The 25,008-nt window shown below is 39.5% G+C and overlaps 2 protein-coding genes across 3 annotated transcripts in view; one reads left to right on the top strand and one right to left on the bottom strand.

Annotated features, from left to right (window-relative positions):
* Nucleotides 1-10,108, top strand: part of taok3a (TAO kinase 3a) — a 114,396-nt gene extending 104,288 nt beyond the window's left edge. For both annotated transcript variants that reach the window (XM_088000112.1, XM_088000113.1), the window contains 4 exons: nt 107-346; nt 2,360-2,572; nt 6,947-7,129; nt 9,551-10,108. In XM_088000112.1, coding sequence (XP_087856238.1) covers nt 107-346; nt 2,360-2,572; nt 6,947-7,129; nt 9,551-9,712 — 798 coding nt within the window. In that variant the 3' untranslated portion in view covers nt 9,713-10,108. The remainder of the gene's footprint in view (nt 1-106; nt 347-2,359; nt 2,573-6,946; nt 7,130-9,550) is intronic.
* Nucleotides 10,109-12,290: 2,182 nt separating this feature from the next.
* Nucleotides 12,291-24,101, bottom strand: pebp1 (phosphatidylethanolamine binding protein 1). Its single transcript, XM_043715881.2, has 4 exons — nt 23,931-24,101; nt 21,536-21,645; nt 17,429-17,529; nt 12,291-12,632 (listed from the first exon to the last, which is right to left on the bottom strand). The coding sequence occupies exons 1-4, from the start codon at nt 24,063-24,065 to the stop codon at nt 12,415-12,417; spliced, it is 564 nt and encodes a 187-aa protein (XP_043571816.1). The 5' UTR covers nt 24,066-24,101; the 3' UTR covers nt 12,291-12,414.
* Between the last annotated feature and the right edge of the window lie 907 nt (nt 24,102-25,008).

Here is a 25,008-nt window from a genome sequence, read left to right as displayed (position 1 = left end):
TTAAAGACTAAAGATTATTTAACTTAAGAACAATGTTTAGCTGCTGAACCTTTTTGAATTACTTCTTATTGCATACATATTTGAATATTTAATGACTGTCTAACAGGAAGTGAATAAGAAGCAAACTCAAAAGGAGATGGAACATGCCATGTTAATTCGTCATGATGAGTCCACACAAGAACTGGAATTCCGACAGCTTAATATGTTGCAAAAACTTAGGATTGATTTAATCCGTTTACAGCATCAGACTGAGCTGGAGAATCAAACAGAATATAATACCCGCCGAGAGCGGGAACTACACAGAAAACATGTCCTGGAACTCCGACAACAGCCAAAGAGCCTAAAGGTATGAAGTGTCACTTTCCAAACTCTGCATGTCGTGAAATATCTGAGAGTCTTCAGATAGAATGAATTAATGGTGCTCGCTCCACTATACAACCAAAATGTTTAAGTGGCTGTAATTTTACAACTTCGGCAACAAAAGAATTAATGATTTCATGCTTGTATATTACTGTTCCTTTGTCTGTCACACGTTATTCCAATGGGTTCTTTATTCTTCAAGGGGCTACATGTTCAGTGAGTGATAAGAATTATTTCTTTAAATGGTCTCCAATGCTTTATCTACTTTTCTTAGATCTAATTTCCCATTCTACTTCAGCCATTCTTCCCTATAATTTGCTTTGTTTAAAAATAATGTCCTTGGGCTACATCATTGTCAAGCTAAACATGAAATGTTGTCATATTATCATTTCTTTCCTCAAACTCTTTATCATAGGAGTCCTGATTAACCATGTCTCATTTTACAATGTTCCCCACTTAATTTTTAAAAAGTCATGCGGTTTTATGAACTTGTCCTCTAACTGACCGTTACAGTTTGGTTTGGCCAGCCATATATGAAGAGTAAAGTCAGCCCAAAAATTGTATAATATTTTTAAGGTCTGGGGTTTAGTTGAGACAGTCAAGAGTGTGGTGCTGGAAAAACGCAGCAGATCGGGCAGCATTCAAGGAGTAGGAGTACAAAGTTTGTGAGAAGATTTGTAGCTAGGGTGCTCGTTGTTGTGATTCTGTTCGCTAAGCTGGAAGTTTTTGTTGCAAATGTTTCGTCCCCTGGCTAGGCGACATCATCAGTGCTTGGGAGCCTCCTGCGAAGCGCTTCTTTGATGTTTCCTCCGGTGTTTATAGCGGTCTGTCCCTGCCGCTTCCGGTTGTCAGTTTCAGCAATCCGCTGTAGTGGTTGGTATATTGGGTCCAGGTCGATGTGTTTGTTGATGGAGTTTGTGGATGTATGCCATGCCTCTAGGAATTCCCTGGCTGTTCTCTGTCTGGCTTGCCCTATGATAGTAATGTTGTCCCAGTCGAATTCATGTTGCTTGTTGTCTGCGTGTGTGGCTACTAAGGATAGCTGGTCGTGTCGTTTCGTGGCTAGTTGATGTTCATGTATGTGGATAGTTAGCTGTCTTCCTGTTTGTCCTATATAGTGTTTTGTGCAGTCCTTGCATGGTATTTTGTACACTACATTAGTTTTGCTCATGTTGGGTATCGGGTCCTTCGTTCTGGTGAGTTGTTGTCTGAGTGTGGCTGTTGGTTTGTGTGCCGTTATGAGTCCTAGGGGTCGCAGTAGTCTGGCTGTCAGTTCCGAGATGCTCCTGATGTATGGTAGTGTGGCTAGTCCTTTTGGTTGTGGTATGTCCTCGTTCCGTGGTCTTTCTCTTAGGCATCTGTTGATGAAGTTGCGCGGGTATCTGTTTTTGGCGAATACCTTGTATAGGTGTTCCTCTTCTTCTTTTTGCAGTTCTGGTGTACTGCAGTGTGTTGTGGCCCTTTTGAATAGTGTCCTGATGCAGCTTCGTTTGTGTGTGTTGGGGTGGTTACTTTCATACCAAAAGGACTACATTTCTGATTTATTGAACTTGGATCCTTTCTCATTACTTAACCTGGATAATTTATGATCCATCTCCTAGTTTTCCTTTTGCTTACTAAACTCAAATGCCCCAAATATATTTGTTTATATCTCTTCATGCTGTTAATTCATATTTCTTGTTACAATGCCTATTTATAGTCAGGTTTTTAAGATATGATTTTAAGATTAATTATTTTGTTGCTTTTAGATTTGCAATTTTAATTTTGTTTTTCTGCTATTGTCTTGGAGGCTAAATAATCTTTTATCATTAAGCTCTGGCTCTGAATTATTTAAAAATTTGTGAAATTTTTAAAAACTAATTTCTATTCAAAACAGTTGTCTGCTTGTAATACACAATTTTACTTGAGCATATAGTGATGTATCATAAGTTATTTTTCAACAACCAAAGTTAAAATTATTTCTCATTGTGACTCTGATCTTGCTTACACCTTTATGCAGGCCATGGAGCTACAGATAAAGAAGCAATTCCAAGACACATGTAAAGTCCAAACAAAACAGTACAAAGCATTGAGGAACCACCAGCTGGAGGTAACTCCAAAAAGTGACCACAAAATGGTCCTGAAAGCACTTAAAGAGGAACAGACAAGGAAATTAGCCATTTTGGCAGAACAGTATGAACAAAGTATCAATGAGATGATGGCCTCACAGGCGGTATGTAATATATTAACTCTGGATACTGAAGTGTATCTTTTTTTTATTTAAAGACCGTTGATGTTTCCTAAGGCAAGATTGTTTTGTACAAGAATTGTTTAGAATCTATGCCCTTAATCTGATGCTTTTAGTTTGATTTATTGCATTTGAATGAATCTGAAGAAGACTTCAAACAATTCATTCACCTCAATGTCTTCCACGTGCTACCTTGTTCTCAGGTTTGCCTTGGTTCAGCAGTAGCAGTCAAGTGATTTCTGGCTCCTTCTTAAAATGTCAATTTCAGTGGAGCACATTGGTGGATGACCCTTTTTATGCTCTTTGCCTTTGTGTATGCTGTTCCAGTTGGTCCAGTGGAAACTCTGCAATCAAGAGTTAATATTCTAGTATACCATGGCAACTAATGAGTGGCCAATTTAATGCTGATTTCACTACATTTTGCCATCTCCTAGAAATGGCACTTTTGTATCAAAATGTGCAATGAAATCTTTGAATTGTTTTAGACTAAAGATGAATTGAAAATTGGTATTTTCGTATGTTCTTTTTTCCTGTGGAATACTGAAGTTTGATTATGCTTTTACCATAAAGTGGAAAGCATGAACTATTAAAACATAGCAACTTTTCCATGATTGTTCATGCATCTTCATACTTGAAATGTGAGATCTTTTTAAGTATTTCAAGAGAATGGTGGATAGATTTATTGAAATATCAGGGAGTAGAGGGTAGTGAGGAGCTGATATGAAAGGTGAGTTGAGCCCTAGGACACATTGGCAATGATCTTGTAGAATAGCAGGGCAAACTTGAGAGGGGAAAGTTCCACTCCTATCGTATTTCTAACATTCTTATGTTCTTGTAATCCCCAGATTCCAAGATAGTTAATTTATTAAATATTACAGTTAGATTCTCTACTTGAAATGCCTATATTTGTACAACTACCTTGGGAACCCTAACAATCTGAACGGAGATTTGAAATTTTTCAGAACGACATGAAAAAGATCTTTCCACAAAATTTGTAGCTGTCGAAACTCATTAAAAGCAAAATTACTAGGATTAAGAACATTTGGATTGTGCTTGTGATCTGAGTTAAAACTTTCTTTGTATATCTTTTATTGTTTAAAGAAAGGACCTTTCTCTAAATCAGCTGTGAGGGGGACAGAGGTAGACCATAATTAATATGAATTGCGTTTTATGGAAGAGATTTCTAAACTTGTAACATCACTCTGTTTCGTGGTGTTGCTTAATTTTGCACATGTAATTTGTAAATTAATACTTATCATATCTTAAGCTAAAATTTCGGTGTATATTTTGGGAATTCTGACCTCTGCTAATGTACTAACAACTCATTTTTAGGATTTCTTTTGAAATCCTCTGACTATTGCACTTCGAGTCATAGAGATTGGGAAGTAATATGTTGTTTGGCTCAATTCTAAGTAGGATCATAAACCATTTGTAACGTTACATAAAATATGATCTTTTCTATTATTATTCCTTTATATAAAAGGAGGCAACGTATTTTAGAATAAAAGCAAAATACTCAGGGTGTTGGTAATAGAAATTAAAAAAAACAATTTACGGAAACTCAACAGGTCTGGCAGCATCTGTGAAGAATAAAATTGTTCATGTTTTGAGTCTAATATGACTCTTCAGATCTGGAAATGGCTAGAAAATGGTTAATGCTGCAGACAGAGGGGTAGGAAGAGAAAGGAAAACCGATTGAGGGTGCCCAGATTAAAAGGGATACTAGTGGTGAGAAAGGAGAGATCAGGATGTAAAATGGATATAAATGAAAGTGTGAATAAGAGAATGCAAAGTCAACGAGACGCAGTTGGGGGTTTGGTAGGGGGGTGTAAAATAAACTGAGGTCAGGTCATGCTCAAGTTGTGGATCTCCATGTTGAGTCCTAGAGGCTATAAAGTACCTCAGCAAAAATGTGTTGTTCCTACATATTCCAATTTTGATTGGAACGCTGTGGCAGAACTATTGGAAATGTTAGCGTAGGAAAAAGGCAGTTTATTGAAATGACAAGCAACTGTAAGGTCCAAGTTGTTCCTTCAGATGGAGTGCAAATGTTCCATGAAGCAGTCACCAAGTCTGTAAAGGAGACCATGTTGGTTGCCAATACAATAGACTAGATTGAAAGAGGTGCAAGTAAAACACAACTTCATTTGGAACATATTTGGGATCCTACACAGAAGTGAGGGGTGAATGGGCAAGTATTGCATGTTCTGCAATTGCCTAGGAAGAGGACATGATGAGTCAGAGCAAGAGTTAGCAGTGATGCAGAGGGAACAGATGACAAGTTCAGTACAATATGGCTAAATGTGAAGTTACACTCTTCAATTTGAATAACAAAGGATATTATCTAATGGTAATAGACTAGAAAATGTGGATGTACAATGAAAGTAAGACAGGCAGCTGCCATAAACAATTAGGATGGCAAATGGTATGTTGGATTGCAAGAGGATTTAAGTTCAGATGTAGGGATTTCTTACTGCAGTTATACAGGGCCATGGTGAGTCTGCACCTGGAGTAGGTGTGCAGTTTTGGTCTCCCTAACATAAAAAATGATGCACTTGCCTTAGAGGGAGTGTAACAAAGGTATACTAAGCTGATTGCTGGGATGACAGGACTGACTTAAGAGGAGAGATTGGTTCGGGTGGGCCTGTATTTGCTAGAGTTTAGAAGGTTGGGAGGGGATCTGATTGAAACATACATAAAATTCCAAATGGGTTGAACAAATTAGATGCAGGGAAGATCTTTCCCCTGACCAGGGAATCTAGAACCAGAAGAGAAGACAGTCTCAAGGGAGACTTGGATACAGGGGAGACCATTTTCGGACTAAGATGAGAAAATCTCTTTATTCAAAGAATAGTGAACTAGTGGAATTCTCTACCACAGAAGGCTATGGACGTCATGTCACTGATATATTCAAGAAAGAGATAAATGTTTAGATTTTAGGCATCAAGGGATAGGCAGAGAAAGCAGAAAAACGGCATTGAGATTGAGGGTCAGCCATGAAATACTCGAGGGGTCAATTGGCTGCCATCACCACATTTTCTAGGCAACAGTCCCTACAGAATGCTAAGTATGAAGGGCGAGATGATTTTGGTGATATCCTTTGAATGTGGAGCGTGGTAGGGTGGGAAGAGAATATAATGAAACCTATTATCCTTCGAGAGATGGGAAGGAGTCAGAGCAGACATGTGGGAGATGGGTCAGACATAGTTGAAGACCTTGTCAACCCCAGTGAGGGAAATCCTCAGTAGAGGGAAAAGGAGAATATATCAGTCACCTTGGTGGAAACAAATGTGACAGATAAACTGGCAGAATGGAATGGAATCCTTGCAGGAGGCAGGGTGTGAGTATGTGTAGTTAAGATAACTGTGGATATTGGTGTATTGCCTATACCCAGAAGTAGAAACTTTAAAATCAAGTAAGGGAAGAAAGGAATCTGAAATGGACCATGTGGTGAAAAGAGAAGGAAATAAATTGGAAGGAAAACTGATTTTTTCTGATTCTGGAAAAAAGCAGGAAGCAGCACCAACAACGCTATGAATGTGTTGAAGGAAGTGTTGTGGGGCCAAGTAGAACAGGGACTGTTTCATTTAACTCACAAGATGGGCATAACTGGAACCATGCAAGTATCTTTAGCTGCAATTTTGACTTGGAGAAAGTATGTATTGAAGCAAAACACTGAATGCTGGAAATCTGAAATAAAACAAAGTGCTATCAAAACTCTGCAGGTCTACAGCATCTGTAGAGAAATGCGTGAAAGGTTTGTGTCCAATACGACACTCCAGAACCGAAAGGGATTGGAAAATGATGCTTTTTATGCAATATACAGAGAGACGAAGAGTGATTGGGACAGATTTTGGGTGTCTACAGCAAAAGATCAAAAAGTGCTAATGGTGGCCATGATGAAAAATAGGTATAAGTGATAGGTTGAAAAGGGGAAAATGTCTACTCTGAAAATGTGTTATTCCTTCAGCCTACATTGAGCTTTATTGGAATGCAGAACAGAAGTGGGAGCAAGGTTGTTTATTTAAATGGTTAAAAACTGGGTGATCCAAGTCATTCTTACAGATCATAAGAGATGGGGAAGAAAACCAAGTCAGGTGCTTTAATATCTATTAATTTTTTAAAAATGTTTGTTTAATGTTGATGCAATTGGGAAAACCTGTCTGTGTCCACTAGTCATGTTTTGGTTTCCTCAGTCATAACTCAGTGATTTCATGAACTTTAGTTACCTTCACAGTCAAAAACTACTCCAAAATAAAATAAGAATTGATTACACCCGAATGATATCTATTCTTTTGAGTATTGTGATCAAATTTTCTAGATGAGTGCAATTGAATTGATAATATTTTTAAAATTTAGCTGCGGCTAGATGAGGCTCAGGAAGCAGAGTGCCAAGGTCTGAAACATCAACTTCAGCAAGAAATGGAGCTACTCAATGCCTACCAGAGTAAAATTAAGATGCAGACTGAAGCACAGCATGAGAGAGAGTTCCAAAAACTTGAGCAGCTGGTGTCAATGCGTAGAGCACGTCTTGAACAAAAGGTTAGTTCAATTTAAAACTGCATCTGCAGTAGTTGGTGTATTTTCTCAAAAACTTCTGTAAGACGTGGAAAGCTGTGATATCATTTCACTTTATAAAATAGGAAATAATTTTGTTTACACTCAACATCACAAGATCATCCAAGTTTTCACTGTGTCGAAATCTGGCACAGCATTTTGAATGCCATGCTTGGATCTTCTGTTAACCATCTTGATGTTTTAGCGTTAGTAATCCATGTATGTTTATGAAATTGCCTCTTCCTTGTTGACCACAAGGATCCAGCAAAATTTAGCTTGAGTCCAGTTTGCACTGGGAATAATCGCACCTTGTTGAGGCTGAACCATAAAGATGTAATATTGAAAGGCAATGGGACATTCACTTGACCATTGAGGCTAGTATTATGACAACATGTGAAGTATATATGGAGGCAGCACAGTGAACTCTGGTGAGCAATGCTGCCTCACAGCGCCAGGGACCTGTAGTCAATTCTACCTGGGGCATCTATCTGTGGAGTTTGCACATCTACCCTGTGTCTTCCTCCCACAGTCCAAAGATGTGCAGGTTAGGTGGATTGGCCATGCTAAATTGCCCTGAGTATCCAGCACTACACTTTTCGACTCTGATCTCCAGCATCTGCAGTCATCACTTTCTCCTATATAAGTCAATCTTTAAACTGCTAAAAACAATCCCCACAGAAGTGGGTTGATTTCTATGTTAAGTATAAAAGTGAATCCTCCATTTGTCAGATGAAAATCTGAGGCAGACTACTAATTTAAATATAGCATGTTGTGGTTGAAAGGAAAATTGACTTGTGTAGACTATATGTTGAAAATATTTTTAGGGCTTTTGAAATGGGGATATCTTGTGCATTTCAAATTATTATGTTGCAGACTGAAGCATTTTGTCAATTTTGAGTTCATGCTCAAGGCTAAAAATGTGTAATTTGTTAAACACCTACATCTGTAATATTTCAGCTCTTCGTGCAAAGAACCTTTTGCAATGCAATTATGTAGGCAAATGATTAGCTAATTCAATTACAATCCCACCTACAGAAGATTACTAATCTGAATTTGCACATTATCTTGATTAGTTAAGAATGTAGGAATCTTTAAAGAAAGTGCCTGTTTTGTTTTTCAAACATTAAAATGGGGAATAGAAAGAAGCAGAACTTGATGAAATATTCTAGAATATGTTAATCAACCTATTTTAGGAGTCTTATGTTGCAGTTCATGAAGCAGGTGTGATTTGAACCCAGGTCACCTGATTGAAAGAGGTGTCTCAAAAGTTTCGACAGGTGAAGCTAGCTTTCACGATCTGTTACAATGCAGTAAGTCCAAAGTGGTATCTTCCAATAACAGGATACTGCTATCGAGGCAAAAAAAAATTCTTTCCACGAGACAACTGGGTAAAGTGATGTGTTTCAGTGCGGGTGTGACACCAAGTATGATGGATGTCCCAACAACTGGCAAACCATATTAAATGGCGCATCCTATTGCCCATTTACAGTGCGTAGCATGTTGATCCTGCTTAATTATCCCCCATACTGGCAGTACTGAGCTTTATTCACCATTTAGGTGTGATTCTGTTATTAGGAATCATTCATTAAATGATCCAGACTGTGCCACGAGTTGCATAACACAGCTTTATGCATTTCTATATGCTCAGAGCTAGATATAAAAGCACAGGATCTTTATCCCATGTAGGCAAAAAGGAATATGCATACACAGGACTTCCATGCGGGCGTTATGGCACCTGCCAATCCTTGCCACATCCCTATGACAACATCTTACCGATCAGAATCTACTTGTCTAGTTTGAGAATTAAGATCATGAATTAAGGTTAACTTTTTCAACTACATCTTCATGCCAGTGGTGACCCAATCAATCAGCATCCTCTTTTTTTTCACAGTATGAAATAACTTTTTTTTCAAGTCTGTTTCTGGACTCCAAGTTCTGGTGAATGCAAGATGAAAAGATTCTATTTGCTTCCTTTTAGCAACGTTAAAAGAATTAATGCATAGTTAATTTTATTGCTAGAAAGTACCAGGCTGGAAATTTCTTTGGAGCTGCTCCCATGATATAACTGAAAGAGCAATTAGTTACTCATGTTAAACAAAGTTTTGTCAAATACTAAATGAGGTTACAGCTGCAGAGCAGGAACATAAAGGAATGTTCCAGCCTGCGTATGGAAATAAAGGTCAAACCTGGGTGTGATTTTGCCCTGTAAATTGCTATTATTCATTGAATTTACACACGCAGAAATGCTATTTGAATGATATACCACAGGAAAAGGTGCAGTTACTTTCCATTTTCAGAATCCAAGCTGAATCAATGTTTCTAGCAGTACTGCATTTCAGAGCACGAAAAATGTTGCTGGACAATTTTCCGAGCTAATTCCCCACTGTTTCTTTGTTTTTGTTTAAGATTGAAGAGGAACTGGCCGCACTTCAGAAAGAACGCACTGAGAGAATACGAAATTTATTAGAAAGACAAGGACGGGAAGCTGAAAGCTTTGACATGGAAAGCCTCAGACTTGGGTTTGGAAATTTGCTCACATTGGACTATCCCAAGGAAGACTATAGATGAAAAACATTGCCATAACTTTGCCCAGATTCTAATCCTGGGCTCACTTCTTGAGGGCAGACATCACCTCTGGACTAGTGCCTGTACAGTCCTTAATTTCCTTATCAGGGCCCCATTGTTAATGTTAACAAGAACGCTGACCATTTGTTGGTCATCTTTTAAAATGAGACAGTATTGATATATGTGCAATCATACCTTTTGTGAAATTGGAAAGCAGGATGTACATCGCTTATGATCATGCATTACAACTAATTTGTAAATCTGTGCAGAAAGACAAATGTTATATCTGCAGCCTTATCTTAACTCGCTGCTAGCTTTCTTTCGGTATTTATTCATCAGGAAATTTTATTAAGATTGAATAATTTGATACTAAAGATTTGATGTACATGTCAATCATACAGAGTTTTAAAAAGCAATGCTGGCAAGGGTTTCCTAGTCCAGTGTTAATCATATATGTAAAAAAAATCATTTTCTGCTGTGGCAGATGTGCGTACTGTATGTGAATCCTGGGACCCAAGTAGCACAATAGGGCCAAGGCACTATCACATATATTGTATAGATGGAATTCAGGAGAGCTTTTACTTATTTTCATAAAGTATTTTAATGGTTCCTCAAATTAATTTTATAATAATTTTTGTTCAGTCTGAGGTAAACCTGCCTGTAAGTGGGATCTTCTAATAGAATTTTCTGTCTAGACCATAAATGTTGCTTAATCATACTCCAAGCTGTGTATTTTCTTACAAAACAAACCAGTAAGTTGCTTTACTATTGCATGCACTCCAGTTTTTTCAGGTAAAATAGCATGACTGTCCAGGCAGACATAAGCTTTTAATCATATTTGTAAATAAAAATGCTCACCATGCTGTGTTGAGAGTTATTTTAGCAGTTTGTATCTTAAAATCAGCAGTCATATTTTTCCTTTCAGATGTAGTTTCAAAAGTGCTGAATGAGAATCTTTTGCAGCCTAAAATGACTTCAAGTATTTGAGTTTAATTTTGCATAAGCAGCTGTTATTCAAATTAGGATAATTTTGCAGCAGTCTGTCCAAAGGGAACATTTTAATAACTTGTGGATCCCAAAATTGAGACACATTGATTTATAGTTACCTTGGGGGGTTCAGCCAGGAAAAGTGTAATAGTCTATGATTAAAATATACCTCTGGCTTATTTTGAAAAACATGGTTTTGGTATGAACATTTTAGCTTATTGAAAGGAAAAACATTCTCAACAATTTTTTTCAATGCAAAAAGTTTATTTAATTTTTATGAAGCATATGTCACTAAATGTCTTCAAATAAAAAGCACAATTTAATAAATTGAACACTAATGATGAAATTTAAAACAAGACAGTTGGGTACAAGCCAGTGATAATCCATTAATCAACATGTGCAGACTACATTTCCAAACAAAAAGAACTTTACCTATGCCAGCAGTTGCACTGTTGTCACTGAAAACTCAAATTACTGAAAGGTGGTTTCTTGATATTGTACACCTCAAACCTTTTAAGGTATTAAGAGTTTGAGTCTTGAGGCACTTTATTTTCCTAAACCACTTTGCTTGAATGTGAAAGTGACTACACCAAGATAACCATTATTTTCTATAACTTCCCACAAGTCATTTTGTGACCTCTAAGTTTCCACTTATTCCCAATTTTACATTACAGGGTAGAAATAGTAATTTAATTCTTAATCACTGCTCCTGTAAATCTGGATTATGTGGCTCCAGTTTTTCTTGGTTCATCTCCATCTTAAATGTATTTTAATAAAGAGGGGCCTATGCAGGCCTCAATTTGGGCAGATGTATGCTGAACTTGATTTAAGAGCAGTAATTTAGTGGCTAACTAGATTTGTCTTATCTTTAATTTCTTCAAATTAGCAAAATTAGAAGTTTGCACTCTTATCTTGAGCCTTTAACTGAAAATTCATGATTTTAATCACAACTAATTTTGAATTACTGGAAAGATAGTGTAGATGAAATATACTGGATTTTTGAAAATCCAGTAACGTTCTTCCCCTTCAGATGTGCAGAGTCTGCAGATCATTAACAACTTAGTGAGTGATGAGAGTTGGTATATTTAGCCTTTTGTCATCTGAGCTTTTAGTTTAACTCAAATTTTGCAATTTGGGTCATGGATAATACTGAACAGACAAAATGAATTTCTAAAATTTTATTGAAATATTCTCTTCAATATAGATAGTATCATTTACAAGAGGGGGGGGGGGAAGAGAAATACAAGAAACAGCCCACACTTAAAAGTCACATACCAGTTAATCTTATTGCAGCCATTATCTATTGATGATTTCAAAAAACAAACTGTGCTAAGTTCGATGTGTTAACCATGAATCAGTTAATATTCCACTTTGCTTTGCAGATTTGGTTGTTGCACTAGTGACAGCTGTGAATCTCTCTCGTTCAAATCATTTAAAGCTTTTGAGACTTGCTACTTCGATTAAGTATCAACCTACTTCAGGATACTGTCTTGAAGGAAACAAATCAATGTATACTTAGTCATTTTCTAATGTCTGCAACAAATTAAACTAGCAGCTGTACTTTGACTAACTCAAAGAAGAAGAAACAAATGCAAACTTTTAAAGTGGATATTTATTAAAGGAATATAGAGCATCAATAATACCAGTTTTCAGGCTCTGTACACCCAATTGTCACTTTTTTGACAATCCATTTTTCTAGAAGTATCAAGAATTTATACTTATTTTCCAGACAGTTGTTCATATAGTTTTGGTACATAGTTATCCCATTCAGCCTGGTAGCACGTCCCAGCAACTGGTGCACCCATGCTGTACTTCTTGCGGAATGCTACAGTTTTGAATGTTCCACGTTTATCACCTGAACGGTTGGTCAAACACTGCTCATCACATGTCAGCACCCCAGGTTGTTCGTAAACTAGCCAGACATAGCGGTGAAGACCTAAAGTAAACTTTGTTAAAGAAACTTGCAAAAACAAAAATCACGTAGAAAAAAGTAAAAATATATAGTTAATCCCATGCAAGAATGATGGTTGTTCCCATGGTCCACAGGAAATTTACTGGCTAGAATCAGGAATGGATCCATGAAGATTGCCGCCATTGTGAAATAGTCAACAAGCCAATATACACTTCAATACCAATAGATAATAGCAGAGCCAGCTCCAAATTAGCTAGTCCAACCTTGTAGGTAGCAAATGGAAAAATTATGACAAGGGTTTCTAGTGCCACTCCAGGTTGTCCTGGTATGTTTCATGTTACTGAAAAATTGTGGATGGTTTGGATAATGCAAACTTTCTGCTCAATGGAAAATAGTTATTTTCTCTAGCAGTTTTCCAGTGAGGTTGCAACTGTCACATTATATCATAACCTGTACCTGTAAATGCCTACGTGAACAGCATACTGCATTAGTTAGAGGACATTTTCTGGTCATACTGGTCAAGTCTATAATTTGTGTAAATAAAACATTGACACCAACAGTACTTGCTACTTAGATGTTATAGCCCCTTTAAATGGGTTAAGTATACCTGAAACTCGCTCACTATTGATTCATATGTTTTTCAAGCATCTGTTCCATAGATTTATCATTTGAATTTAATTGCTTGGCTGAGATATGACTGCAAGTTACTGTCGAGTTGATGAAGGCTGGAACTGAAAGTGATAGTTGCTAGTACAATTAAGATTGCCCAAGGTTTGGACATTCAATGTTAAGGTAAAAATGAACAGCTATATCCTGATTTTCATAATATGCAAATTCCCATCATGGACATACTGCCTAAAACTAATCCATGTGGAGCTTTGTAATCAACAGAAGCAATTAAAATTTACAGGATGATGAGGTTTTGTATGACTGGCAGGTCCATGATTTTTGTATTTTTCAGTATAATTTTTTCATTCTGTTGCTTAATTTGTGCTCTTCAATATCTATCAGGCTAAGACTGATATCTGGCTGAGATAAGACACTACCTGACTCTAAGATCGTCTGCAGTCTGCGACAACCTGCTATCCAGAATCATCCTAAAATGCAAAGATAACATGTGACAAAACAAACCTAGTCTTTACCTTGCCCTAAACCCCACCCAAAAGCTACAAGAGTATTGAGTTTGGTCTTAATTCTACTCACTACAATCAGCTGCATTTCTCCCTTCTACAGTCTACTTCGTCCAGCTTTCTAATACTTCCCTTGACCTAGCCTGAAAAGTCCAATGTGACTTAAGTGTTAAATTGCAAAACAGTAACTTTGGCTCCAGGTGCTGGCAGGTCTGCTTAGCTTCTCTCCAAACCACTCACCATTGATTTGAAAGTACATTATTGACCAATTGGCAGTGAAGGAACAGGAAAGGAGAGAATTCCCTCCTTAAAATGTAGGTCAACACAGCTTGTGGACTGCAGCAGCTCAACACCACCACTTTCAAGGGCAACTTGGGATGGGGAAATAAAAGTGCTGACCAGCCAGTGATGGCCAAATGAATTAAAAAAAAAAAAAAAATTGTCCATGCCACCCACTTCCTATTCCTTCTAAACAGCAGAAGAATGAACTTTTAATGCCTGTTACACAGTTGAGAAACATTTCTAATGTTAGTTTCTACCTCACTCCAAGTCTATATTCACATTTTATTCCAAAATAAAACCCATCACCTTTGTAAATTGCTGATCTCACTAACCAGTTTTCCCAAGTCTTAATATTGTCACTCACTGATGCCATCCAATTTCTGTCCTTGTCAGAGTACAGAAACTGCTCTAATGGCTGTGATCAAATTAAATTGCCCTGCTCATTCTGTCTACAGACTTTGACATTATTGATAATAGAGATGGTGGGAGGCAGTTTTCATCCACATCATTAATTCCTTCACCTGCACTCTTCCCTCCGATGTTCCTCAGATTTGTCCCTGCCCCTCCATCCTACTTCTCATGCATATGCTGCCCCTTCAGCAACCTCTTGAAGCAGAAATGTTAGGTTTCACACACACAGAACATCTTGTATTGACACCTAAATTAATCACTTGTGGCATAACCAGTTAGTTAATTTAAGGAAACTACTAAAGCCTAAAAGCCATTCATTTTTAGTACCCACTCCAAACTTAATCTGACTTTTGGAAATAGGGATAAAGTTCAAACTTGTCATGTGACAGTGATAGCTAAGGTGTGAAGTCAGAAGCTCTAAGACCAGCTTTGTCCACTTTTAACTTCAGAAAAAGTTTGCAAGAATTATTCCAGGGATAGAAAATTTCGAGATTGGATAAGTTAGGTCTAAATTTTCTTTATAGAAGGCTGAGGGGGAAAAGCTAATAGAAGTAATGGAACATAATGAAGTGCCTCAACAGACTAGACAAATGTTTAGGCGAAAGTGTGTACTGCAGATGCTGGAGATAGAGTCAAAATTAGAGTGGTGCTGGAAAAGCACAGCAAGTCAGGCAGCATCCTGATGAAGGGCTTTTGTCACAAAGATTTTCCTGCTCCTCTGATGCTGCCTGATCTACTGTGCTTTTCCAGCACCACTAATGTATATAGAAACATTCCCAAATACAAGGGTCAACAATAAAAGAGGCACAGATTTAAACTAACAAACTGAGCAATAAAAAAGTTAATGTGGCTATTGTCTAAAATATATTGCCCAAGAGTTTACTTGAGACTGGTTTAATCAAGGCTTTCAAAAGGAAATTAAAAATTTGATATATGAAAAGGAATAAACATTCAGGGTTACAAGGGGAAAAAAAGCAAATGAATCGAGAACCAGTTTGTTGCACAGGTGTTTCTCATGCTGAAATCTAAAAGCCTCACATTTATTATTCCAATGCTGTTCTTACTGATCTATCCTCTATAAACACAAGATCATCCAAATCACTATCCATGTCTCAACTCCCCACCAAATCCAATTTACCAATCACCCAAGCTTACTGATCTGTATTAGACCCCTTCCATCCTTTGATTTTAAAACTTTACAACCTTGGTTTCCAAATCAGTCCTTGGCCTTGCCCTTCCCTAGGTCTATAAATTTCTTCCAGGAGATATCCGTGCACCTGAGTAAAGGATTTTGATAAGTTATGCTTGTACAGAATGGTGGTGAGGCCTCTTCTAGATTACAGTATCCAGTTCTGGTGTTTTACAAGTGACATTATTAACCCATGATTCAGAACAGATTTACCAGGATATTATTTGCAAAAGGATTCCAGTTATAAGGGAGGCTAGATAGAATGGGATTTTTTTTTTCCTCTCACTGGAGCATAGAAGATTGAGGTAACTTTTAGACATCTGTAAGGTCATGAGATGTATAGATAAAAGGAGAATGGTGGGAGATTTCTAGAATAGGGTGTATATTATGGTGAAGAAAGGAAAAAATTTTAAAAAGTAGGTGAAGGGTATTTTTTTTTTCCAAAACAGTGCTTTTCTTTTGAATGAACTTCCAAAGTAGTAGAGACACTTACGTGAATTAGTGGTGTTTGGAGGGCCATGGCCAAGCACAGGCAGGTGGGACTGGTTGAATTTTGAATTAGTCATCATGCCAAGTCTGACTATGACACTCCCATTTTAACTACTCCATCTTTATTGGCAGCCCAATGTTACATGCCTAGGCTGGAATATTGTCCGACAGCTCTCCATCTCATTATCCTCCCTCAGGATTGCGAACAAGTTTTTACTCTCTCTATGCATATCTCAGTACTATGTTACTTTCAAGTTTCCATGGATAACTTAAGTGTTTTAAAGAATTGCAAGTTATTAATTGAATGTCCAGTCAAATAAAGAGACTTCAGTTCAAGATGTAGTGAATTGTTAGAGCTGTCTTTACATCCACGCTCCAACAAGAAAATTTGGATGTAAGTTTGCTCACTGAGGTGGAAGGTTCTTTTTCAGATGTTTTATCACCATACTAGGCAACATCAGTGAGCATCCAGATGAAGCACTGGTGGTATGGCCTGCTTTCTACTGGTGTTTAGGTTTCCTTGGGTTGTCGTCATCTGTTTATTTTTAAGGGGGTGTGGGTGATTGACTTGGATCCCATTTATTATGGGTTTGTTAATAGAAGCATGGCAATCTAACTGGAATGCTAAAGAATTCTCGTGCGTGTCTCTGTTTGGCTTGTCCCAGTCAAAGTGGTGTCCTTCCTCATCTCAGAGGATACTAGTGGTTTGAAGTTCCCATGGACAAAGACAAAACCAGGACATATTAACATCCACTAGCCACAAAAAGACATGACCTACTCAGAATCCTTACATACAGATAAGGTAGGACATCACATCCATCCTAGAACAAGGCAAACAGAAAAATGCATGAGAATTCCTAGAAGCATGGTATTGCAACTAGAACTATTAACAAACACTGACTTGGATCCCTTTTACCACACCTTGAGAACAGGAAGTGACATCACAGCAAGTGATGTCACCAAGCTAAGGAAACCTAAAGAAATAGAAAGCAGGCCATACCACCATCTGGAGTCCCACTGATGAAGTTACTAGTATGGTGATGAAACATCTGAAAACTTACCTGCCAACTTACAAACCTACTCCTAGAACCTCAACCTGAGCTACAAATCTCCTCCAAACTCGCTAAAATTATTTAGAGTCTGGGGAAGTAGCACACTAAATTTAATTTTTCTTCCATTTGAAGGACAAAAAAAAGTTTGTGTTGTCGGGTGCAGTGCATTGCAGAAAGTTTGGGAATACTTCGACTGAAATTTGCAACAAGATGTCAATACCAATGAACGTAGCTCATTAAATTATATTGACAAATGAATGGACTCACCAGTTCCTTTAGGAGGACCTGAGCCAACATAGTCAGACTGAATCTCTCCACTTTTCATGTCATTTCCTTTCATGTTGATTAAAATGAAATGGTGCCACTCCCTAAAACAAAAGAACAAGTTTAATTGGGAACCATGTCAGTTTCTTTACATTTCAACATCTACTGTAGAAAGTATTGCAAACAATAAGTGGGTGTGGAGAGCACATAACCACAAGGACATGGATAGAAAAAGGACTTCCTAGCATTACTGGAATGCACCCTGAAAGACAGGACCTAAAGAAACCCAGCAGGCCATCAGACAGACAGTAGCGAATACATTAAACAGAAAGAGAGGGAACACCTTCTACACAATGGAAAGGAAAACCCTGGAAGTACTCAAGACAGAAAAATCAATCCTAGCTGCAGACAAATAGCACGTGACCAGCCTGACCAGAACAATACTTTATTTCAAAAATATACTTTATTCATAAAATACTTTAATGGTCTGTACAGTTGGACACGCCATACATATGTAAACATTCCATTTGTTTGCATACTGAAACAGAGTAATCATTCCTATTTACAGGTCTGTATAATTACATTTTTAGCTGAGGCGTCAGCAGAGCCCAAATGACTGCATGAGCCCCCTGTTCTTCTGGAGGCAGGCAGATGTTACATGGTGGTCTTTCCCCACTGCGCCTTGGTGGCAGCTGCCCCAAGCTTCAGCACGCCCCTCAACATGTAGTCCTGGACTTTGGAATGTGCCAGTCTGCAACACTTGGTCGGGGTCAACTCCTTCAGCTGGAAGATCAACACGTTTCGGACTGCCCAGAGAGAGAGTGTCCAAACACGTGTAGATACTGATATCTATCAACAGGTGGCAACAGACCCAGATCCACAGCTAAAAAACCACATTTCAGTACCCCCGAGGAAACTACACAAGACAGGCTAAGTTAAAACAGACCTCCAAAAGAATCCAACATATCCAGTTTCTACGGATTGTCAAAAAGGTACATAAACAAGTACCCCCACCATCCTGCCCCACAGACCCATAGTCTCACTTCCCAGTATACACTTGCATACAGATTAATAAAGAAACTGCAACACAAACTGAAACACCTAGAAGACTACTCAAGCCACTCAACCCAGGAATTCCTTAACATCAAAGGCACCAAGATAGAGGATGATGAGATCATGATTTCCTTCAATGTTTTAGCCCTATTCACAGCAATAAACATCACCCTAGCCAAAGGAACACTAGCCTCACCGCTAAACGAACTAAGGACACAAACACCTGACAGCATCCTCAAATAGTAGACCTGTGCCTCACAACCCACTTTACCTTCAAGTGACAAGATCTACAAATAAAATCAACAGGACATCTGTGTTCACCAATATCAGGACTTTTGGCAGAAGCAGCCACGCAGTGGTTAGAACAAACAGTCCTCCCCATGATCCAGTCCAAGCTTTGGGTCCGCTATGTGGATGACACCTTTGTCATCATGAAATGCAACAAATTACAAGAAACAAAACATCCTTACTGGTATAAAGTTTGCCAAAGAGGAAGACAGTAACAGACTCCCTTTCCTGGATGTCACAGTAGAATGAAAAGCCAATGGAGAGCTGCAGACCAGCTTTTACAGGAAAGCAACACACACTGACCAGATACTCAACTTCAGGAGCAATCATCCAAACAAATTGAGATGCATCAGGACTTTTAAAAACGAGCAACGCACTGCAGCACCCAGGAACTACGAGAAGCAGAGGAAAAACACCAATACAACGTATTCAGGAATGACAGGCACCTGATAAGCACAGTCCAGATAGTCCTGCAGAACAGACATAAACAACACCACATGCCCAGAGACCCTCGCCACACTACCAGACAAAGACATCCCAGATGACAGCCGGACTACTCCAGCCCCTAAGCATTATGGTAGACAAACCTACCACCACACTGAAATAGGTACTGATGCATTTAAACAACGCTAAGAACAACCAGCAGAATGACCGTCATATGCAAAATACTCTGCAACAAACATTATAAATGGACAGATGGGCAGGAAGCTAGCCACCAGGATACGTGAGCACCAACTAGCTACCAAAAGACATTACCAACTATCACTAGTGCAAATGAAGAGGGACACCAATTCGCATGAGACAATACATCCATCCTGGGACAGGCTAAACAAAGGCACATATGGGAACTCCTAGAGGCCTGGCATTCAAACTGGAACTCCATTAACAAACAGGTTTGGACCCCATTTACCAATCTCAGAAACAGAGCTGGAAATGATATCACTCATCACAACAAACTGAGAAAAATAGCAAACAGGACAGAGCTTCACTGGAGGCTCATTGATGACGTTACCTAGCATGGTGACGAAATGTCCGAGAACAAATCTACCAGCTCAGACAGCAAATTTACAGTCTGACAACTACCAGTTAGAATATCAGGTCATTTCTTATTCAAAAAGTACACATACAGTAGGCAACCTGCTCCCTAAAATATTCCACTGCTACTTTCAAATCTTAGAAGTGAATCCTTACACAACACAAGGTTGACTGTACAATGCATTTCTAATAAGCACTTCAATTTGTTCTCCTTATAAGTGATAGCTGTTACATGTAATCCAAGCCTTAACATAGTAATTTATATAAAATAAACTGCTCTGGAGCCAATAGCGAGAAGCAAGCTGGAGAAGAGTGGTTATATAACTGAAGTGAAAATACCCCATTCCTTTATAAGCAAATACATATAGTTAATACTATAAGAGTGTTAAAGTACCTATTCGAGACAGCTCAGGGAACCCCTGATGGGCTCAACCTGTAAGCACCTCTCTGTTCATCCCAGATATCGCACTCTGTGGTAGTTTGGAATATAAAACAGTTTAGTTTAAGTTATTACATTTATTTATCAATGGCATTAATGTTACACTACAAGCCAGGCTTGTGCTAAGGTTCTAAAACCATTAATAGAGTAGCAGTGCCAGCTCTTACCCCCAAGAGCTCTCTCAGGCTACTCCCCTTATTGCTGCAAACAAGCTGTCTTTATACAGAATTTGGGATTAAAACTGCAAAAAAAACCACATCCTTAATCAGATCAGCAGCAATAAAATGGCAAAAGTTTGCCGAGGAAGAGAAACTCATCGACAGGTCTGAGTACACTTGACTAATTAAGCTAAATGCACAAAGTGAAAACCCTAGATCAAGCAGGCCAGATGGTCAATTGCTTTGGCTCGTACATAACAAGATTCATCTAAACTGTAGAAAACGTCATGACTGCTACCACGCCCAGTAGCATTATCCTGCAAAATGCCTATTTAAATCATCTTTCTTGAATGCAAAGTAAATTCATAACATTCACGGATCTCAAGCTTCCAGGAACACACAAACATTCAATCCATGACAAGCCGGTGTTCATTCAAATCAGACCACAGAGTTAATCTTTCCGCCAGCTTCCGTCCTGTCTGTGTCCCTTGAACCCTTCAAGTCGGTGAATGTAATTTACAAAAGAATGTTTTCTCACTCACATGAGCATCTTTCAACTTCCTTACTATGTCACTTTTAGCCTTTGTTTTCTCCTCCTGCAAGGATAGTGAGACATTCATATTCCAGAACAGTCAAGACGAGAGGAACGGAGCTTCAAATTCTAATCTGCTCAATTTGGTATACATGAAAATATATCAGGATTGTTCTATTACGTGCATATGCCACTCAACTTGTTAAATTACAAGTTCTTTTCCTATTGAATGAGTTTTAAGAGTCTTCTATATAACCATAATTTGTTTCTGACATCCAATTGCAAAATATATGCACCTCCAGCCCCAAGCATGAGAAAGAAGTACTGCCACACATTCCACAAAGGTTATCACCTTATTTACACTGATCCACTGACACTTAGAACAGATGTCCTTAATTCTTCTGAACATCTTGCAAACAATATGTCCACTGGAACTTTATTTTATTTAAGTGACCAAATGAGTCACACTTAAATTCAATCTATTTTAGTAATTCAACATAAGGAGTGAAACTTTTCACACGAGATGAATTATGAAAATGTTTCACCCTCAACCCTTTCACTGTAGGCAAAGAATAATGATCAAGAATGTCCCTTATGCTACCTACCTAAACTTTGGCGCTTTCCTGCTCGGAGCATCTGGGTCAGTTAAAATCAGAGTGTAAAGCTTGGCTGGATCACATCCAGACCAGTTAATGCTGACTGGGCGGTTCTGTACCTGCCAAGAACAATTTAAATGCACTTATGATCAGACATACAAAGACACTGGAAAAGTAAACTTACATTAGACTTCGACTCAAGTTATTTAAAAGGAAGCCTTTGAACTCATTGCAGAATTATTTGCACTAGAAATTAGATTAGCACTATTGAATGGATGCATATTTTAGCATCATACAACATGGAAACAGACCCTTTGGTCCAACCAGAGATCCTAATCTGACCTAGTCCCATTTGCCAGCATTTTGCCCATATCCCTCTAAACCCACCTGTTAATATACTGTCCGGATGCCTTTGAAATATTGCAAAAGCACCCACATCCACTACTTCCTCTGGCAGCTGGTTCTATACATGGACAGTTGCCTACATGACTAAGTTACTCCTCAGGTCCTTCTTTAATTTTTTCCCCCTCTGCCCTCTCGTTGTGGACTTCCCCACATAGGGTGAATTGCCAAGGGCTTTTTACCCTATCTATGCCACTTATGATTTTATAAGCCTTTTAAAGGTCACCCCTCAGCCTCCCAATGCTCCAGCCTATTCAGCCTCTCCCTGTAACTCAAATCCCCTAGTCCCATCAACTTCTTTGTAAATCTTTTCTGCACCTTCTCAAATCTAATATCTTACTTTTAGAAGGGTAACCAGAAATGTACAGTTTTGTAAGTCACCAATGTCTTGTACAACTGGAACACAGCATCCCAATTGTTATATTGTCCTGAACAGCTTATGCTCAAAATGTCAACTCTCCTGCACCTCCGATACAGCCTGACCAGCTGTGCTTTTCCACTGCTATATTCAATGGTTGGGCCAACAAAAGCAAGCATGCCAGACACCTTCACGATCCAGTCTGTGACACTACTTTCAGTGAACTATGGAACTATGCACCTACACCCCTAGATTTTTGTTCAGCAACACTTAGGGCCCCAACTATTAACTGGGAAAGTCCTCCTGTGGTTTGCCTTATTAAAATGCAAGACCTTATAATGGACAAGAAAATTCAGCAATCAAAAAAAATGGGGAACATTGTACAGTTATAGGATTCGTTAAAGGTGGCCAAACAACCTAAATCATTAGCAGTTGTCATGATCCTATGTAAAGGCCTTGGAAGCACATTGTTTTAGCTCTAAATAAGTGGTCAGAATTTTTTTTTTTTTAAAAAAGCTGGTTTGATACTATTGAATGGAAAGGTTACACAGCCATTCTCGTTCAGAGTTTTGTAAAAAAACAATCACAGCACCGGGTTATAGTCCAACAGGTTTAACTGGAAGCACACTAGCTTTCGAAGCACTGCTCCTTCATTGGGCGGCACGGTGGCACAGTGGTTAACACTGCTGCCTCACAGCGCCAGAGACCCGGGTTCAATTCCCGCCTCAGGCGACTGACTGTGTGGAGTTTGCACGTTCTCCCCGTGTCTGCGTGGGTTTCCTCCGGGTGCTCCGGTTTCCTCCCACAGTCCAAAGATGTGCAGGTCAGGTGAATTGGCCATGCTAAATTGCCCGTAGTGTTAGGTAAGGGGTACATGTAGGGGTATGGGTGGGTTGTGCTTCGGCGGGGCGGTGTGGACTTGTTGGGCCGAAGGGCCTGTTTCCACACTGTAATCTAATCTAATCTAATCAGCTGGTTGTGGTTCATCAGCACAACCACCTGTTGAAGGAACAGCGCTCTGAAAGCTAGCACTTCCAATTAAACCTGTTGGACCATAACCTGGTATTGATTTTTTTTGTACACCGTAGCCCAACACCGGAATGCCCAAATCATTCTCGTTCAGGGTAACAGTCTCTGAACTTGTGCTGGGTCAGGGAGAATTAAGAGTGAAATCTGACCCAACTTCCACTCTTACGAATGACCAATAATTGTAAACTTATAAAGTCATCCGGCAGATCCACGAGCCGAGAAATAATACATGGATTTTCCTCTCCGCCACCCCCTGACGCAGCGGGGAAGGGGACAGGCTGCAAAATGGCAGACAGCTGCAGCAAAACATACGCAGTTTGTACTGCAGCCAACTGTGCTGGGAAACTGAACCAGCTGACCGTCAAACACCCACCTTTTGTTAATAAAAACACAGAAATGCGGTGTTAATGCAGCCGAGTGTGAGAGAGAAGCTCTCTCTGCACATAACGGTCAGATCTCTCTCTCTCTCCTCCTTCCCCATCCCCCCGTGAAGTCTGCAGTCACCCTGACCCCTTTCTCCTCCCTCCCTGAACAGTAACTTCCAGAAGCTGCTCCCACCCCGAACGAGCGGAGCTCTGCGCCAACGCCGCCCGGACTCCCACCGCGTCCGGTTACCTGCGTCGGAGTCAGCACTTTGCCCAGAGCATCGATCTCCACCGCGCCATAGCTGACGTGCAGCGGCTGGCCAGGCTTCTCCTCCACTTCATGCAGGGCCAGCGGGCCCGACCACTCGTGCAGGTCGACAGACATCTCGCGGCAAATAACGGCATACGCGTGCACGCTCCACCCGCGCCTCCTTCACCACCTCAACGGCACGGGAGACCACGTGCTTCCACGGGTTCCGCCATTCCTATTGGCTGAGCGCCGCCCCGCCCTCTGGCGCCTCCTGCCCCGCCTCCTGTCAACCCGCATCCCTCCAGCGCCTGCACATTGCTGCCCAGATTTCAGCATGACCCCCCTGGAGTGATGATGTAAAGGTGCCGAAATTGGATTGGGGTTGATAAAGTTAAAAATACCAGGTAATGGTCTTGACCCCGACAGGTCGACTTTCCTTTTCCAGCTCCACATTTTTTTAGCCTCCAATGGTAGATTCCCTACCTCTGAGTCAGAGGAACTGAAATCAATAAATACTGGAGATCACAGTGGGAAGGGCTTTTGCCAGGAAAGGGCTTTTGCCCAAGACACCAATTCCTGATGAAGGCCTTTTGCCCAAGACATTGATTTTCCTGCTCCTCAGATGTTGCCTGGCCTGCTGTGCTTTTCCATACCACTCTAATCTAAGTGAGAAATAGGCAGATGGTATACAATTCTGAAATTATGTATTTGATTTTTTCTTGATGTAATTCCTTGGTGCAATATGACATTCGCACATTCTATCCCTTCCTTTTTATTTTCAGGTAACAATCAGCCCCATCACTGACCTGTAAGCCTACCTCCTTCTTAACCTTTGATTTGCAAATTTTTCATTGAACTGAACTCACCCTTGCCCCCACTGCTTAGTTTAAAAGCCCTGTCTACAGCCCTTGTTGTCCAATTCAGCAACACTCTGGTCCCAGCATGATTCAGTTGTTGCCTGTCCCATCGGAACAGCTCCCTCCATCCCCAGTACTGGTGCCAGTGTCCCAGGAATTCAAACCTATTTCTTACACGCCAATCTTTGAATCACATGTTTACCTCTTTATTGACTCTGTGC

Source organism: Chiloscyllium plagiosum, unplaced genomic scaffold (assembly GCF_037043375.1).
Source record: "Chiloscyllium plagiosum isolate Xiang-an unplaced genomic scaffold, Cpla_swu_hap1 HiC_scaffold_24, whole genome shotgun sequence".
Taxonomy (NCBI): Eukaryota; Metazoa; Chordata; class Chondrichthyes; order Orectolobiformes; family Hemiscylliidae; genus Chiloscyllium; species Chiloscyllium plagiosum.
Note: the sequence above shows the minus strand (reverse complement) of the source record. Positions and strands in the feature narration are given on the sequence as shown.